General features: G+C 45.2%; 1 protein-coding gene across 2 annotated transcripts in view; it reads right to left on the minus strand.

The window, feature by feature from the left end:
• Window positions 1–18,044, minus strand: part of ASB2 (ankyrin repeat and SOCS box containing 2) — a 31,030-nt gene extending 12,986 nt beyond the window's left edge. The window contains exons 1-7 of one of the 2 annotated variants that reach the window (XM_056493575.1): window positions 17,767–18,044; window positions 11,691–11,955; window positions 10,059–10,154; window positions 5,628–5,794; window positions 4,827–4,982; window positions 2,621–2,866; window positions 193–364 (exon numbers count right to left, since the gene is read on the minus strand). In XM_056493575.1, coding sequence (XP_056349550.1) covers window positions 193–364; window positions 2,621–2,866; window positions 4,827–4,982; window positions 5,628–5,794; window positions 10,059–10,154; window positions 11,691–11,935 — 1,082 coding nt within the window. In that variant the 5' untranslated portion in view covers window positions 11,936–11,955; window positions 17,767–18,044. The remainder of the gene's footprint in view (window positions 1–192; window positions 365–2,620; window positions 2,867–4,826; window positions 4,983–5,627; window positions 5,795–10,058; window positions 10,155–11,690; window positions 11,956–17,766) is intronic. The other variant, XM_056493576.1, reaches the window with a different exon arrangement.
• Between the last annotated feature and the right edge of the window lie 303 nt (window positions 18,045–18,347).

An 18,347-nucleotide genomic window follows, 5' to 3' on the forward strand; every position in this document is an offset into this window, starting at 1 on the left:
CATCCCAACCTCCCAACAAACTCTCCAGTATATAGTTTCTAGCCTGAGCTCTGCAAGCAGAAAGCCCACTTTTTAGCTGGCATCTGCCTTGCTTGCATTGCTCAGAATTACTGCTGGGACATTACATTCTCATTTTTGTAAGGACTTTGGATTTTTGTCTCAAAGAGGAAACCATGAAACTAACAAACTTACTCGCAAATGCCTTTTTTGGCTGCTATGTGAAGAGGTAACAGGCCATCCTTATTGGCTTTGTTAGCATCTGCTCCTTGGGACAAAAGAAACTCCACAATAGGCACATGTCCATTTTTACAGGCTTCATAAAGAGCAGAGGCGTTGTCACTGGCTTGTGTATTTATGTCAGCACCTAGGAAGGAAGAAAGCCTTTTAGCACCAAAAGGTTGAAATGAGATGGGAGGAACATACTTTGAATGAACACTTATATTCCCATGACACTGGAGGTACAAAGTGTGCTGGATGGGGATGTGAACATAGTCATATCAGAGGTGGCACAGTCATGTCAGTTATACTCCTTTATTTCATAGATTTACATTGGTTTATAATATGATGGGAATTTTATGAGGGACAGTTTATCATGGGTGGCAACTATTAGATCCCAATCATGAATCCAGGCTCCATTCATCTGTAGCTCAAAGGTAAAAAAAAAATTTAAATGGGCAATTCTTTATATAGCATGGCCTTTTCTTCAAAAACAGTAATTCCATTAATATGGAATTTATCTGTTTATACTGTGTATATGTACTATTCCTGAGCAGGAGTTTGAACTAGATTATCTCAGTAAGTGCTATCCAAAATTTTATGGATATCTATTTATGCTATATATTTATTTATACGTATCTTTGATACTCTGTATAGTCACACTATAAGCATTTCACAGATTTATAGCATTTATACTAATTTTTAATTTTGGTATGTATCCAGGCTAAAATAATACTCTGTAAAATGACATCTGCATGGTGCTGATCAACAATTCTAAACAGGTTTTATTTGGAAGTGCCTTAATCAATGAATATTGCATTTCAAAACTCAGCACCTGGGGCCATATTTCTTCACTTCGTGAGGGTTGGAGTTAGGCTTCAAATGGTAAGTTTTACTACAAAAAAGATAAATATTATCAATGAACTACTAGATTATTTGGGAATTTCTTTCTTGAGCTCTAATGTATACTTTGCTTAATAAATAACATGCAAGTATAAACCAAGACAGTAATTTTTTGCCATAAACAATAGAGAATCTAGCTTTTTATGTTATGGATACTTAAGGCCCTTAAACCTGGCTTTTGGCTGTCATATACTGTACCACGGTGTTCTCAGGAAGGCTGCTCTGTGTGTATCCTAAATGGGAATGACAGTTCACTGGAGTTTTGCTTCTAAACTCCAATAAAGAAACTGATCAGTCTTCTGTTTCATCATGAAAACTCCCTGCCAATGAGAACATTTCCCTGGACTCTCAACCTAAGCTGAAACATCTGTGTTGTGTTTGGCCCTTTGAAGATGTTGTAGCTGGAAATATCAAGAGAATTGTAGTGACAAAACATAACACAGGACTACGTTCCTAATGAGAAAGAAACCCTTTTTATGATGAAAATTCATCATAAACAATGAATTATATCATTCCTGGGATGCGCAGAGGAGATTTTCAGGGCTTGAAACAATTGGACTGTTTTATTGGATTTTTTCTTGTGTATTTTTCTCAAAATTGAACATTAAGGAAATCTTAACATCTATCTAATTTGGAACACAAATCACATTCTGGCTTAGTTTCTTAAGTCATAGGCAGCATGATGGACTAACTGGTCATACAAAACTCTTGACAAGACTAGCTGGGCAGCAAAACACATTTTTGTTTCCCAACTCTTATATCTTTCTTAATCATATTAATTTTTTCTAAAGTTTTTCTTATCTTCATCACTGGTAAGCTCTTGTTTTGCAAGTGCAGGACCCGAGTCTTACCTACATTGAAGATATTAGTCCATTGTGAAAATAAAATATGCCTCAGAATAGTAGTGAAGTATATTGTGCTTATTGTAAAGCTGTTCTACATGAGTGGAGCAGTAAAAGATAGGTTAAGTGTAAATTAGATTCAAATTCACTCTCTTTATATGTTTGAACATTTACACATAGGGAGAGTGATATCTATTTGATATAAAACCATAAACTCTACAGTAGTACTTTATCTATTTTCAGAGGATACATAATGAGGACAGCTAACCTTGCTCACCACTGCTCATGTTTGTGTGCAGATGGGGTTGGCTGAAGTTCAACTTCTGCCATCTATTACTACTTACAGCTGTCTTTTAGGAGTGACTGGATTTTAGGCTACACGTGTGCAGCAGTATGGGTTTAGAAACTGTTAGGAAATGCAGCCAGACAGCACCACTTCCCAAAGTGGGTGACCATGAATGAATGCTGAAGAAGCATAGGTGTCTAGACCATGCTCTGTGAAAGACCCTAGCAGTTCCACCATTAGGACCAACAGGGTTTTAGTGCCTCTGCAGGCTTGGCCTTGCCTCCAGAGACAGAAACACTGCGCCAGGGAGAATTACTGGGAAACTCTGAATTACTAAGAATTAAATTAATAGATGCATGTAAGCTGTACTCACCACATCTTGCAAGGTATCTCAGAGCTTCCAACTGCCCACTCTCAGCTGCCACAAACAAAGAGGTGATGCCGTAGGCATTTGCTGACTCGATCTTGGCTCCCCCTTTCACCAGGATGTCGATGATCTCCAGGTCGTTCCGGGAGACGGCCTCGTGGAGAGCGGTCCAGCCCCGATTGCAGCGGTGGTTGGTGTCTGCATTGTACTGCACCAGGAGCCTTGCAGCCTCTGCATTCTTGCGCTCACAAGCTGTTTTAGAGAAAAGGGAAGAGGTTAGGACAGGCTCTCGAAAATATTCTGGGTGTTGTGTGTCCATTTTGTGCAGTCCAAGGCAGTATCATACAAGTAGGCGATAGTAAGACTGAAGATCCATTTAGGTCCACACGAGAGCAAAGGCTGCTGCCAAGTGACATTGTCTGAGGCTCAGAAAGGATGTGGCAGTGAAGCCAGTCTTCAGCTGGACCTGGCTAAGTGTCCTGTGCAGGAGTTGTGCCAAGCCTAGTACTGGGGAGAATCTGGCCCAGCACATTTGTACCAACAGGAAACCACAGGGACACAGGGAGGAATTAATTTATGAAGAGCAGATATGTTACAGAAATCATGTGACCTGAACACCTTCTGTCCAAATTCTGTGCAAACTGACTGTTTATCTTACTGCCATGGACTGCATATAAAGCTCCATGTAGACAAAAAAATAAAAAAAAAAAAAAAAAAAGCGCAAACCAACAGCTGTGCAAGTCAGTAGCACTTTCTCAATTAGCAGTTCACTTTACAGTTCAGGACCATCTTGGGCTAAAGATAGTTTCTTAATAATTAATAGAATTTTGTTGATTTTTATTTTACCAATTTGTCCTATAGCTTTATGAAATCATGAGGCTTCCCATGCAGATTTAATGACGGGACTCCAACCTAAAGGTACCTAGGATGAGTAGCTAAATTATAAAACCCCAAATAGCATCTGTTGTCCAATGTAAAGAAGAGAAGCATATTTCATAGCAATTTGTTTTTTCTTTGAAATAAGTGTCTTTTTCTCACAGAGGTCCCACCTTTTAGCTCTGATTCTTCCCTTGCAATAGCTCCATGGTGTTCTCCCCCATAACAGGTGTCACTCATATACTGAAAGCAAGTATGTAATTAGACATTTCTGTAATTATCTATCCACAGCTCTGCAGAGTTTAATTTGCTTACATATGAGGGATGAGTATTTTGTTGTGACAGTTTTTTTAACTCTTCTTTGTTGTTGTTGTTGTTGTTGTTGGAGGATAGTGTAGAAGAAACTGCATCAAGGCTAGCCCATTCTTACTAACAGTTCTTCTCTGGCTAAAGGGTATTTTCATATCATTATTGTTGTGATTATTATTACTATGAGCACCACTATTACTACTACTATTTCTACTTCTACTACTACTGCTGCTGCTACTACTACTAACAGCCACTACTGTGTGTTTAATGCACAGCTGAACAGCTTTTCCCTGGTCAACTAAAAGCCAGAATTTTAAAACAGAAGGACTTTAAAAGCAGCTCTAATGCTAGGCATCCAAAGTTGGAGGCAAGATTGGTGTTTTAACCTGTAGTATGTGTTTTTAATGTTTTAGAGTGCTAAAAACTTCCGTGGCAGCAGAGGAGGCTGGACACGAAGGTGTGAGGTCTCCTCTGAATGTTTGTGATATCATGGATATATTGCTAGTCCGCTAAAAGAAGAAAGTGTTCTCTCCAACCAGCAGCAAAGTATGTCTGTGTTAAATGTTTTATCTACCTCACTGAATTATTTATAATTTTATGACTGTCCCATAGCACACAGCCTGGCCTGACCCACACAGTATATGAAGCAGTGGCATGTCTACAGTTACTGTACTTGCACATCTAACAGCTACTCAGATCCTACTGTTCAGCAAAGCACAGGTAGTTCTTCACTGCCCAACTTTCTGTAAGTTGGGACATTGTGCAGGCAGCCTGTGCTTAGGGCCCCACTGAGAATCTCACCCCTGACCCTCAGCACCCCATCACAGCCTGCACCCTGCTGTTCCTGTCTCTCTTGAGATAAAAGGCCATGGCATGGCAGGTCAGGCATAGGAGATAGAGGACTGCCACAGGGAAGCAGAAAACAAGAGTTAATCACTGACTTTCAGCAGCACATCACAAGTGATCCTGCAGTTCTGCCTTGGTGCTGCCAGGAGAGCTCGGCACCCCTGTGAAAGCAGCTTCTCACCTTTGTAGAGTGGTGTTTCTCTGGCCTTGTTGGAGATGTCAGGCTCGGCCCCAGCCTGCAGCAGGGTGTGCAGGCAGTCCAGGTTGCCCCGGCTGGTGGCCAGGTAGAGAGCTGTCTCCTCGTTGAGCGTGCGCTGGTCGATGGTGCCTGGGTACGCTGGGGAATGGAGAGCCCAAAGTCACTGTGGCACGGAGTGCACGAGTACCTGCAGCACCACCACCCTTCCAAATCCTTGAGGGTTTAAACCTTTATTGTTTATTCATTTCCATGAGCAATGTAAGTTAGGAATATACTATAATGTTGCTGTAACTCAGGTTGACTATTGAAACCTGTCTCCAGTTTAGATTAAAATGTTCTGCTTTGGCCATTGAGATGCAGAAAGTTGTTGAGCTGAGCTGTTCTTCAGCTCCAGTTTGAAAACAAACTGCAGTAATTAACTTCAAGCACCACAAAGAGGTGCTGGGTTGGATCTCCCCCAGGGGAAAGGGGGGTTATTCCTGCTTGCAGCAGCCAAGCAGCTCATATCATGAGAGAGCTCAGCTTCAAGGCCTGAGCATGAGAAATACAGGGCTTGGCAGGATATATCCCATATCACTTTCTCCCAAATATTCTAACTTTTAGAGGCTTCAGTCTGGAAACCTACTTCCCACGAGAAGGTGAAATTAATATATAGGCAGGGAGGTTGGAAAGAAGCTTCATATACAGCCTCAAGCTCGGATTGAAATACTGCTAATTTGGCCTTTTAGTTTATTAATGTTCTTATTTTCCCTTTTGGAATTAGTTAGTTTTAATTTCACTGACCTTTTTGCAGCAGGCTCAGGCAGCCCACTTGGCCATAGTATGCAGCTTCGTGGAGGGGTATCCAGCCATCCTTATTAGGTACAGAAAGGTTTTTTCCTGATTTCATCATGTTGCTTACTGCTTTTTCATCTCCATCCCTGATTGCTGCCACTACAGGGTCAATTTCTCTTTAAAAAAAGATTAAATTTGGTTATTACTTCCTTCATTACTGAGAAGCTTTCTGCAGCAACATCACTTGGGTTTTTTTTGCCCAAAATAGTGAACCCCTGCAGCCTATATAGCACATATTTGTACAGAGAGACACCATAGGGCCTGTAAAGGTAAAATCTGCCTTCTCTAATTTTGTTAGCAGATTAGAAGAATCACTGTCTGGAGATACTGGTCACTCTCCTCAGAATGTAAGGGAACTAGGGAGGTGTAAGTAATGTCTGACACGAGCTGTGGAAGACTGGCTCTGACATTGCTCTATACACTGTGGAGTGTCCATGACTGTGATAATTGCATCACCTTGCTGTCCCATGTGGCATGGTGCTTCCATATGAGATCTTTTAAATAAGATCAATTTTGAAGAGAATTGCCCCTGTTCATCCTTGAAGAAATTTTTAGATTTGATTTGCAGGTGGCTTTAACAGAAATTATCAATAAATCTTAGTCTTGTATTTTTAAGATATTTCCTACTTCCTCACATAAACCTGTTTTCACAATCTAGCCAGTGCACTTATGAAGAAGGGAGAGCTCTGGTTAGAGCATGTAAACACTGGGGTGTTGGTCTTGGCTCTCCTTTCTTCATCCAGGGAGGACTGAAAAAACCCACCTACCCAATCCCTCTGCCAGGCATGCATTCCACACACCTTTCTCTGAGCTCTCTGAGTGTTTGCAGAGCAGGGCTGACCTGGGCACACCAATCCTACTGCAGAGCAACAGTGACAGCTCCTGTGAGTGTCCCCACACAGAGGGACTCCCAGCACTGCCTGGCAGCCACTTTTCCCCAGGTCAGCAGCACCTGAACAGGACCTGGCATCCTCCTTCCAGCCCTTTGAGGCTGCTGTAGCATGGCAGAGGTAGGGAGCTGGGGAGCTCACACCCTGCAAGGAGCCTTGCCCGTGGTGGGCAGCAGCTCTGTGCATGCTGGTGGGCTGTGCCTTCCAGTGCTGACCTCTGCTTGGGCTCTGAGCTGTGCTGGGACAAAGCAGCCACAGCTTTGTTACTGTGATGCACTAAGATTCAGCACAGCCAACACCACACTTTACCAGCTCTAATGGGGACTTCCAAAAAAATTAATGTGGGCTGTAGTTTCAGAGACAGAAAACAAGAAGTTGCAGAAAGCACTGGAGCATTTGTGGTTTGAACTAGCTCTGCAGAAAAAAATCTTGTGGTCCTGTAGACAGAGAGATGCAGGAGAGAGGTGTCTGTGTGTGTCTCAGACTATTAGCATTGCCAGGACAGGAATACAGCATGTGGTGGTCATGCAGGCTAGTGATGATGGGAACAACCAGAAACTCCAGTTATGACAAGAAGAAAGTCTAAAATACCACAACAGTGTGAGATCAGAGACAGAAAAATATGGGCAGGTCAGCACAGGAGTCACAAAGAAATACACTGGTGCAACCTCTGCACTTCATGGGAGTCACAGGAGCAGCACTGAACTCCATTGCCTTGTAGGGGCTGGACAGACCAACAGTCTGAAACTAACCCAGGCCTCACTAGTTTGCCCAAAGGTACACAATCTATACCATAAACACTGATATTAGCAGTGAAAGAAGTCACCCAGCTGGTTTTCTGAGGATAAATTCAGGGCCAGGAGTGGAACAGGTGATTTCAACACTTGTGCCAGAGAATGGGAAAAGACACCATTTCCAGGTGAAATAGTACTTGTTCTTTCTCTATAGCTGGAAGCAGTGATTTCGGGACAGTAGGGTCACAAAAATAGCAACACTGGAATGAAGAAAGATATGAGACACAAGGCCAGGCATTTTTCCTGAGAAGATAACAGCTAGAACAGGCAGCTGCTGTCCTGGCCACAGCCTTCCCAGGAGGAATGGACTGACCTTCTGATAACTGCTGGCCAGATGTCCCAGGGACACTGCTGTATCTCCATACTGCTTACAGTACCCTGGGGACTAAACCTAGCATTCCTAATTGAGTAAGAGAATCGATTTTTATACAGGTGTTTGAAATTGAGCATTTTGTTGGAGTCTGCTGACAGCAGCTATTGGCATTTTTGGCTGGGAGAGGAGGCGGAGGTGGGGGATCTTCATCTTTCAACACCTCTGGCACAAGGCTGCTAAAACCATCTGTTGTTATGTGCAAAGGCTCATGTTACTCATGTAGGGCTGTGACCTCAGGATTTGGGCACATGATATAATTACTGGTGCTTAATGAATTACTGCATGCCAGGTGGGCCATGGTCTGAATCTGTGCATGGGATGGCTCACAGCAAATGCAAGGTAAATCACATTATCTGAGACCCCAGGGAAAGCAGGAGGGTACCTCAGATCTGTGCTGCAGTTAAAAATGTGTGAAGAATCAGTTACTATTCTGCTTAAGCCCTCAGATGTTGAATGAAGCAAACTTCTGTCGGGTTCCTTGACCTTAAATGATTCCTGAGTAAGATGAGGGGGTTTGCTGGACCAGGCTGTGGATGCTTTAGCCAAGAAAATTCCAGATCAGAACAGAAGGTTCAATGAATCTCCATGTGAAATCCTTGTTTTCTGCCTGACTTATAGTTGGCTGTTAAAAAACCTACCACATTCTGCTGCCTGGATTTCATCAGATATAGAAAATACAAGTATTAAAACTATGGAGGAAGTCTGAAGATATGATGAAATCTTAACCTTATAGGTAACTCAAAAGAATTACTGCATTTCAAAGACCAGTAGGCAAAATAAATACTCCTTGCAGATGAGATGTATAGTGAGGTCATTTCTGAAGAAGAGGTTCAGTGGAGCACAGAAAGGTTCAAGCAGCTCCTTCTTTTCCTTTTTTTCCTGCCAGCCTAGAGAGATGCAGGCAGGATGAAGGAACACCACTTCCCCAGGTGAAGCCAAATATCATCCCTGCCTAGCTCTGAGCCTAAGGCTATAAAAATGCCAGTCATGCCATCATGCTCTCCCAGCTATATTTTTGCTCTGCCTGGCAGCAGAGGAGGGCTAGTTTATCAGCCTTCTTGTATATTGAACTCTGTGCAGCTACCTGGTGGAGAACAGCCTGCCCTCAGGTCTTCTACTGCATCCAAGAGGTGTGTAAAGAGTGCAGAACACCTAGTGAAAGGATGTGATTTCAGTGTGGCCAAGGGAAGCTGGCACATGACAGGGATAAGGCAGGCTTCAGGTTGTAGCAAGAAGAGGCTTTCACAATTTCAGGGAGTGCAATGCCAGTGGAGGGCCAGGACAGAGCCTGGATCAGCCAGGATGCAGGGGGAGGTGGAGGAGATTGTAGAGCTGGGTCAGAGGTGAAAGGAAGAAGAGTGGTGGAAGGGTAGTCACTGCACCTGTGCATCCAGGGAGGGACTTGTGAGATGGATTAAACAAAATTTGAACTGAGTGGATAGAAAAGGTGGGGAGTTTCTTTTCTGCAGGACACAGGGCTGGCAAAAACACTTTCCCCTTGTCATCCAATAGCTAGGGGCAGGTGCATGTGTCTATTCTGCACTGCAGAGAGCTGTAATAAACCTGTCACAGTCCACACATTTCCACTACACACCGGCACTGGACAGCGTTTGGGCCACCGTGCTTTTCTCAAGCATGACTGTGTCCAGCTCAGCTTATTTGGAGCCTCTGTCAACAGCAAAACATGGCCAGGAGGATCAGTCAGTCAAGGCAGTTTCCTCCTTAGACAAGTAAGCCCTCCTCAGTGTGGCTGGACAGCACAGGTATGGCTGGGCACAGGCATGGCATCTTGGGAGCATTTATAAAATACTTATTTGAAGGACTGGACTTCCTCCCTTATTTATATACTGTGATATATTTTCCCCCTACTTTTCCCCATTGCTGAACCGTGAACTTAATACCAATGCAGTTACTATCAGCACCTGGCTATGCTGTTGATAGGTGAGCCAGCCTATATAAATTAACCACAGTGCAGTCATCCCTTCCCTCTTACCTTGTCACCTCAGAGCTTCTGACTGACCCCGAGTCCCCAGGACACAAGCACTGGGGGGATGGAGAGAGATGAAGAGGAAGCAGAGAACAAGGGATATTTGGGGTGGGTCACTTGCGAGAGCACAGGCTTGGCTGGGGCAGTGGGAGGCTGGGCTGAAGAACAGGAGTGCAGCGAGGGTGAGATGCAGGTGTCAGTGACAGCTCCGCCAGGCGAACACCACATTTCCCCCCACCATCACCATCACCCAGAAGACATGTCTCAGGCAGAGGGTGGCAGCAAGGCTTGCTTTGGCGTTAGGGGAAGGCGGGAGGGGGAGAGGGAGACACTTACACGGGCTGGGCTGTGCTGCTGTCGTGCCTTCGGCCGCCCCCCCCGGCTGCCCCCGCGCTGGACGGCTGCGCGCGGCCCGGCTGCTGGGCCGCCAGTCTGCAGGGCCGGCGACACGAGTGAAATAAGGAGAAATACTCCGAGTAGGAGAAACAGGTCATGCTGAGGCAGAAACAGACACACATGCACAGAGCCTGCCGCTCAGGGCTTTGAATAAAAGCAGATGGCCACGGCTCGCTCCGCACTGCATTCAGCTGCTCGCTCGGCTCCAGTTTATTTTTGGCCCTCTGAGGAAGCGTCAGGGGATTCAAATGACCATATAAGACAACAGTGTGGTTAACCCTACCACCACCACACAGGAAGCAGGCACGCAGCGAGGTGAGGTGACGTTCATCACCTCCAAAGTGCCGTGCAAACAGGTCAGAGGTGGGGGCAGAGGAGGACCCAGAGCCACTGGATGTCAGCTCCACTTCCATCTCTGCTCTCCCAGGTGGCAGAAGAGTTCAGCAATGCCACAGATTGGGTGCTACAAGCTCTGAAGGTTTTCCCTCTGGTGAGAGGTCAAACACTGCTGGGCTGAGGCAGGACAGGTTAATGCACAGAACTGCTAATGCTGCTTTTTGCCAAAATAGCAGGTGTCAAAGGACAGGACCAAATGGCCAAGAAAGCCTTTACTCTCCCCTGCACTGGTTCTCCACAGGTGAGCTGACTGCAGAGGTGCACAGTAACCACACTGAGAAAGCACAGCCTTTGGTGGCAGCAGGATCCTAATTCCACAGCTATGCACATGCTTGCTGCTCATCAAATTGTCCCCAGTGTTCCAGTTTTGGAAACGAAACAACCACAGGTGGTAATGGGCAAGGCATCAGAGGGTGGTGGAGTTATGAAAAAGGAGGAGGAACAGAACTTCAGTAACCCTCAGTTTATTAAAAAAGGGATTACTAAAGTAATTTGAAAGATTAAAAGGGCATTTTTTCCGTGCTTTGGAGGTGACTTTGCAATCTATTCCCATCCCCCTTGAGAAATCTGCCTTTTATAAAATGAAAGGGGAACAATATCTGAGTTTGAAACTGTCAGCAGGGCTCTGTGGCCACAGCTCAGCATTGCAGGGGAGGGGGATGCTGCCACAATTTGGCGTCTGGAGTTGCTCTTGGTTAAGAGTGGTGTGCTTGAAGTCAGGCTGATCTGAAATAACCACATCCTTTAAAAACGGAAGTATTTAACAGGTAGTCAGGTCTCACTGTTTTATATACCAGTTTTTTGTGCCTCTCTTATGTTTTCATATAACAAATGCTTTGCTCCCTCTCTGGCAAAACCTAAACTTGACATGCAGGGGGGGAAAGGAGCAGCTGGCCTTGGGAGGGCTTCTGCTGTTCAGGAAAGCCTGTGGCTGCGCCCCTTTTTTTTGTTTTATTTGTTGGTTAAAGCAGACAACACCAAGCAAACCCTCCTCTCGCTGGGAGCACGTAGATTGTTGACCTCACTGGATTTATAGCAGACTCTGGCTCTGGCACTAATGACAGACTCGCAGAGGAGCCGCCTGGCAGAGCTAATTAGAGAGCACAGCAGTGACAGGGAGCTGCTCCCCTCCCGGGCAGGGCTCCGGGGCAGCAGCTGGGGCTGGCACTCACTCACCTTTGCCAGGGGTAGATGCGGTAGGGAGGGTTGTGGGGGCTGGCACGGCTCGGGGCGGCCACCTCGCCAGCGCGGGCCACCAGCGACTTCTGGGGGCTCTGGGCTGCTGGCTGGCCCCCCGAGTCCTCTTCCAAGCTCTGCTGGATGGCCATCTTTATAAGCTCATCCTCACTCAGGCTGCTGTACAGGCTGTACTCCTCGCAGCCTATCGTTTGTCTGTGGGTGTTTGCTGCTGTCGTAGCCATTTCTATAATTCTTTGCTTTCCTGTAAAAGGAAATTGTGATCATCAAAGTCTGGAAAGTGAAAAAAACTCAACTATCTTGTACTGTCATTTGGGTCTGCCTCTTAATTAGGCTGACCAGAAAACCCTTCAAAAATCCTTCACCAGGGAGAGAGCATTATCAGCTAAAATCTACATGTAAACTTAATGAACTAACTCCAATTACACAGAAATAACTGGTTTAGCTGGTGTTTAAGAAAGGGGGAGTAGTTGCAAGCAAGGCAAGTTTTTATCTGCTTATTCTGGTTACCACATCTCAAGAGAAAAATAGGTAAAGGAAATCCCCTTAAGATTAAAGAGAAAAAAAATTGAATTTTATTTAAGAGAAGACCAATGGATGTCTCTTTTTGTTGATTTTATTTCCTGCTGTAATTGCAGGAAATTAAGGGAAGAGGTTTGTCTCTTTGCTGGTTTTCTGTAAAGACCGGTTCTCCACCATGAAGTGCAAAGAGGCTTTGTAATTTTTTCCACCTTATCTGGAGATCTCTCAAGCAACATGCAAAACTATGCTTTGAAGTGACTTTGTTTCACTCAGCGAGGAGAGCAACACCACACTGGTCTGTTTCACTTCTGATTTTTTGCTTTTTCACAGAGCAAAGTTCAAGGTCATGAGTGAGATGGGAATGAGAGAAGGAGGAAACACTGGGCACACTCAGCAATCACAGAATGACGGTGAACCACCACTGCAGGACTCTAAAAGGCAAAGACAATTCAAAATTGCATTTCCAGCAGTGATAGGGAAGTACTGATACCATGAATGGTACAATGCTCTAGCAGGATCTCATTCGGATGCCAGAGAGCACTCTGGCCATCAGTTTTGAAGAGCCAAGGGCTTATTTTATGGCAGGAGGTGGAAAAACTTGCCTTTTTTAAGAAGATAACAGCCAGTGCAGAATAGGTTTGATTTTCTAAGCACCGAACGAGAACTGTGTAAAATAACAGGAGCACTGGGGTGAGGAGCAATGGGAACAAGCTGCTCAGGAGGACATGGATGTGACAGGGGAGGACAGGGACCCAGCAGGAGAGGGCTGTGGGGACATTTCCCCCAGGTGCAGAGGGGTGAGGGGCTGGCTGAGTGTACCAGTGGAGATACTGAGAGAGCTGCTTGCCCCCACCCTGTGGCTGCCAGTCCCTGTCCCACCAGTGCCACAGCAGGGCTGCTCTTCATCTCCACACAGCCCTGCTCTGCCCAGGATCAGGTTCTGCTGCTCTGGGCCAGCAGAGCCCAGAGCATGGGGACAGCAGAGCCACCCAGCTTCCACTGCTCAGGAGCTGCCTCAGCAGGACCCTCAGGGGAGCTGTCAGCTCCCATTCCCTGCACAGCTGCTCTCTCCATCCAGTACCCAGCTCAGCCTGGTTTCCTGGGCATTCACACTGACACCACTGGCAGAGGGGTCCAGCAGCCACAAGCCTCACACCAGGAAAGTGCCCTGCTGCTTCAGTGATTGCTGCTGTGTGCACAGCCAGGAGACAGCCCTGACCTGGAGGAATTGGCAGCTCCCCAAATACAGTTTGAAGAAATTGCAAGAGCTCGAATCAATCAACTTAAAGTCTTGGATTTAGGCTTTTCACTTCAGACATGGTGATATCTCACACATCAACAGCCACCTCAGGCTCTTCTCCAGAAGAAGTGGGAAGACTTCAGGGTAAAGGGAAGCCCAGCAGATTTCAGATTGACGTTATGATTTTTAACAACAAAGGATGTATTTTACAGCCATGAAAAATGTCAAAATAAAACCTTCAATTGCTGTAAATAATGCAACCCAATCTTTGGTGGTTTTTTTTTCTCCCTCTCCATTTTTTTTCCTTTATTTTCAGCCAGATCTCTCATGGCTGCTGTTGCCTCCTTTCTCCAGTTGGTGCCTCAGCTCTGCTATGACCCTTGCTGTCCCAAAGATCCCAGCCCAGGCATCACACTGCTGATAGCCTCCCTGTGCCCCCACTGCTCTGGTACCTGCCTTTGGCTGCTCTCCAGCCAGCAGCTGGCTGGGAACCAGGACACAGCTTTGTTTGTCCAGCAGCTCCTGCTGCTGTTTGGCTTGCTCAGCCCCTGGCATGTTGGGCAGTACTTACATAGTCGCTCAGCCTGGGAGCTCGTGGTGACTGGTGAGCTGCAGGTGTGGAACCCAGCGGCTGGAGCTGGAAGGAACATCCAGCAGTCGTCTGCAGCATCCAGCACTGCAATGCCTGACTGTAGGGACCTGGCCACAGTGGTGACTCAGAAACCCAAACAAAGCCGTCAGCGGGGAGGGCAGGATCTGATCCTAAGCTCCTAATGGAGGTGATGCACAATGAATCCTTGGAGAAGGCAAGAATGAAGATGAAACTGCTCCTCTCTGAGGGCAGCCTGCACCACTGCAGGCTGGGACACAATTCCTCCTCTGTATCCTCCCCTGTCCCATTGCCAGCATCCTTATGGCAGTGAATCCATGGCTCCTGTGCTTCTGAGCTGGGTGTTGCCTGGGGAGCCTGGGCTTTAAGGACTACAGGAGACCTCTGCCAACACGACTCCACACCCTGGCATGGAGGAGCTAACTTACACGGCTGCTTCACCATATCCCAAATGGACCTAGGTATAAAGGCCTCTTCTGGACCTACTTCCCCTCCCTCCTTTTGTTTCACACATTCTTAAGGCAAAGAGTTCAAAAGGGAAGATTTAAAATTTGTGGGGATCACTCCTATTTCATCCTCATCTTTTGTAGGGGTTAACTGGGTTCAACACACTCAGAGAAAAGGGACAACCTCTTCTGCATGTTGGTGAGCCTCACTAATCTAAATATTTTGACAGGAGTTCCATAGAGTGCAGAAACAACAGTGTTGGCTGCAGCTCCCTTCACTGACTCATCCTGCAGGGAGAAACTTCATAGAGCTCAAAATAGAGAAAGCTCATAGATAAAGTGCTCATCGCACTGCACAAACACGATGGAGGTGTGGGGGTCACATCCTGGGCTGCAGGAGCTTTTGGCTCCTTACTGAGAGCCAGGGACAGCCTTGTCTGCCCTGAGCCACTGCAGAGAGTGTTCTGGCTGGGCTTGAAGCTGTCCCTGCATCCCCACGTCTCCACTTGCTCAGACAAGTGTATGTGTGCAGTTTGCCTGTGTGCTGTGCCTGAGTTTGGCAGGAGGCAGGGCCTCCTTCTTCCCCAAAGCTCCCTGCAGAGCGGAGACAGCAGAGCCACCACTCTCCCCTTCCACCTGAGGAGGCTTTTGTGTGCAGCTGCAGGACCACAGGGCAGGGGCACTGGTCTGAGTTATGTCTGTAAGAAGCTGCAGTGAGACAGCTGATCTGCAGTAACAGGCTGAACACGTGCCCTTGGCTGGCGGCTAATGCACCACAGCCTGATTCAGTTTACCCTTCTTTCCCTGAAGCCAAACTCAGTGGCGTCACCTGGCAGTGCCCTGGCTCAGCTGACACAGCAGGGCTGTTTACCCCATCTGAGGCCATCAGTGAGCTGCCAACCACAAACTTATAAAAGCTCACTAGGCTAATGTGCTATAAGCTAAGTATTTTCTACCTTTTGAAATGAAGGTGTGAAAAAAAATCAATCTTTGTTACTAGAAATACTTGAACAAGTCTGGATTAATAAGATGTGGGCAAAGTGGTCTTTCTAAATGCAGCTTGAATCTATTTCCTTGCTCTAAGCTGCTTTATTGTAAGTTTAAACTATTGGAATTAGATTTAAAAATTAAATGCTATGTTTATTCTTCATCCTAACTTCAGGTTTTGGGGGAATGTTTTAATATTTGGCTGTATTCTGCATTTCTCAGCATCTAGTGGGACAGCAGAACTGATATTTAAAGCTGTGGGTATAGCACCCATATTATTTCTTAGAGAGTGCTTTGCTTTCAGGTCTGATGGCATCACTGGTGATCTCTCTTGGCAGAGATGTCTTGGGATTCTGCTGTCTGTGCTGCCATTTAGTAGGTCAGTCTGACAAGATCTTCTGGAATCTAAACTTACCACCATTTCCACATAGAGTCTGATCCTCATATTAATTTTGCCATCCTGATTTTAGTGAGAGTTTGTTAATTCAGATGTGTAATGGGGCCTGTGCCATACAGGGGCAACTTAGCTGTATCCAGTGACCAGAAGGTAATGTTGGAAATAAAATACTTGTGCAAGGACCTTCTAACCTGTGTTGATGAGCAGCTGTGCCTGGTAGATGTCTGAAACCAAAGGTACTACTCACAAGGGAGACTACTAGTAATCACCTACATGATGGCAAAAGCCAGAGACAAACACAATTAGCTTGCTATTATATTCGGACTACAAGCTCTGTCAACATACTGGGCTTAGGAGAATGGGCCTCTGATCCCTGATGCAACATAAATAAACAAGGATTATGGCTGGCTTTGAACATGCAGAACCGTGCAATTCAATACCATTAGCATCTGAAACAACTGGTCCCCGTTGATAGCACTTCTCTAAAGAAAAGCTTAGCGAGGCTGCCTGTCCCCCCCTCAATAGATCCCAGGCAGCAGAATTAGCAGAATTACTTATTTGTGTCAGAGAAGGATGGCAGATGAGTGACAAGGTCATTAAGGGAACAGAGCCAGACTTCGCCTGCCTTTGCTCTGAGTTTATTCCAGTCAGCTTGTAACTGAATACAGAACCTTGTTATTTATGGCTCAGGGTGCAATAAACCATTTTTGTGAAAACATAACCAAGTCTTTGGAGTCTGCAAAAGACAGGGAAGAGGAGCAGCTTCATCATTTTGCCTTTTGCAAAGAATGATTGAGCTTCTGCAGATCTGTGTTTGCCTTTCCATGTGTTTGTATTTACTTCTGAAAGCAGCAGGAGCACACATGGGGGAAGGCAAACGCGGCTGGATGTCTTCACAGCAAACTGAGCCTCTGCTTCAGCTCTTACTGTGGCACCTTTCAGGACAGACCCTCTGTGGGCAGTGGAAACCAGACCAACTTGCAGCACTTTAAGTGCTCACAGTTTTTCTGCATTTTAGGTCAGTTTCCTGATAAACTTTTGCAGTTTTCCAAGGGTATTATATTGGATAACTATTACAAGGAAGCAAATTATTTTTCTTTAAAACCAGAAAGATTTCAGTGCCCATCAGATCTACCAGAGCTGAGACATCAGAAGGATGACACCTCGTGCTGTCCTGCTGCAGCAACAGGCAAGGATTATTTGTGGTGACAGCTTATGCAAACCAGTCAAGTTCTAGCCCAGTGCTGAAGGAGCAAAGCCAGGCTTCCCAAAGGAATCCTCTGAGCAAACAAATCCCCTTGTTCAGCCCCAGCTGTCAAAACAGGTCACCTATCAGCATGGCATATGCCCTGATGCCACCAAATCATGATTCTGTTCAAATTCTTTACTGGAAATCATACACCTGCAAGCTTTTCTCTCTTCTCAGAACATATTAATTCACACAGAAAACAGTGCAATACCAGCTTCATGTCAAACCAGCTAGAAATTTAGAAATTTAAGGAATTATGTGCTGATGTAATTTTTCTACTTGCATACTACATTCTACCTTAGTATGTTGTAGTTACAGCATGATTTCTGAGCAAGATATTATAGGGACAAAGATACAGGCACACCTGCGAGTAAAAGAAAAATAAGGAAATGACAGTGCTACTGTTCTGTTTAACACCAGACAGTGTTTTATGGCATATTTGAAAAAAACCCAAAGCCCAAAACAAACAAAAGCAATCACAAAGCTCCCAAGGCTGTTAGGGTATTAGGTTACAAACTGCTGTAGGAATAAATATTTGCATAGACATAATGAACTGAGAGATTGAAAGTACTAAATAAGTTCAAAACATGCATATTTGCATTACCTTTTTGTTCTGAAATAAAAGGGTAATAATAGTGTTGAAATGGGTTATCTTCTTGGTTAAGTCTTAATTCAGAAAATCCTCGCTGGTATTTGTCTCCCTCTTTGCCTGGATGTTTCGATCAACTGCAGGACAGCTTTGAAACATGCTCGCTTTGAAGCCTGGAGTTTATTTCTGGATCACCCCATGATCAGTGAATACAAGCCAAAATATAAGTTGTTCCCAATCTCAGATTTCCTGTTTGAAGATGCACAGCAGAAACTTGTACCAATCCTAAAGTTCTTCTTTGTTGCATTATCTGAAGAACTTCACTTCATCAACATCCTGTAGCTAAATGATACAAAGCTGACCTTTCTATTACATCATTATTTATTGTCCCTGACATGTAGACCATATATGGATATGTTTCTGGAACCTAAAGAAGAAAAAAACCTGCCATATAATTTTGAAGTAAAATATGCTGTCCTGGAGAGTTTTATTTGCCTGGGGAGAAGTGACCTCCCTTTTGTTTCAGCTGATGCTTATTAAACAAAACAACCAAACATTACATGGGTATTTACTGATGTCTTGGAGTTGTTAATACA

Source organism: Oenanthe melanoleuca, chromosome 5 (genome assembly GCF_029582105.1).
Source record: "Oenanthe melanoleuca isolate GR-GAL-2019-014 chromosome 5, OMel1.0, whole genome shotgun sequence".
NCBI lineage: Eukaryota > Metazoa > Chordata > Aves > Passeriformes > Muscicapidae > Oenanthe > Oenanthe melanoleuca.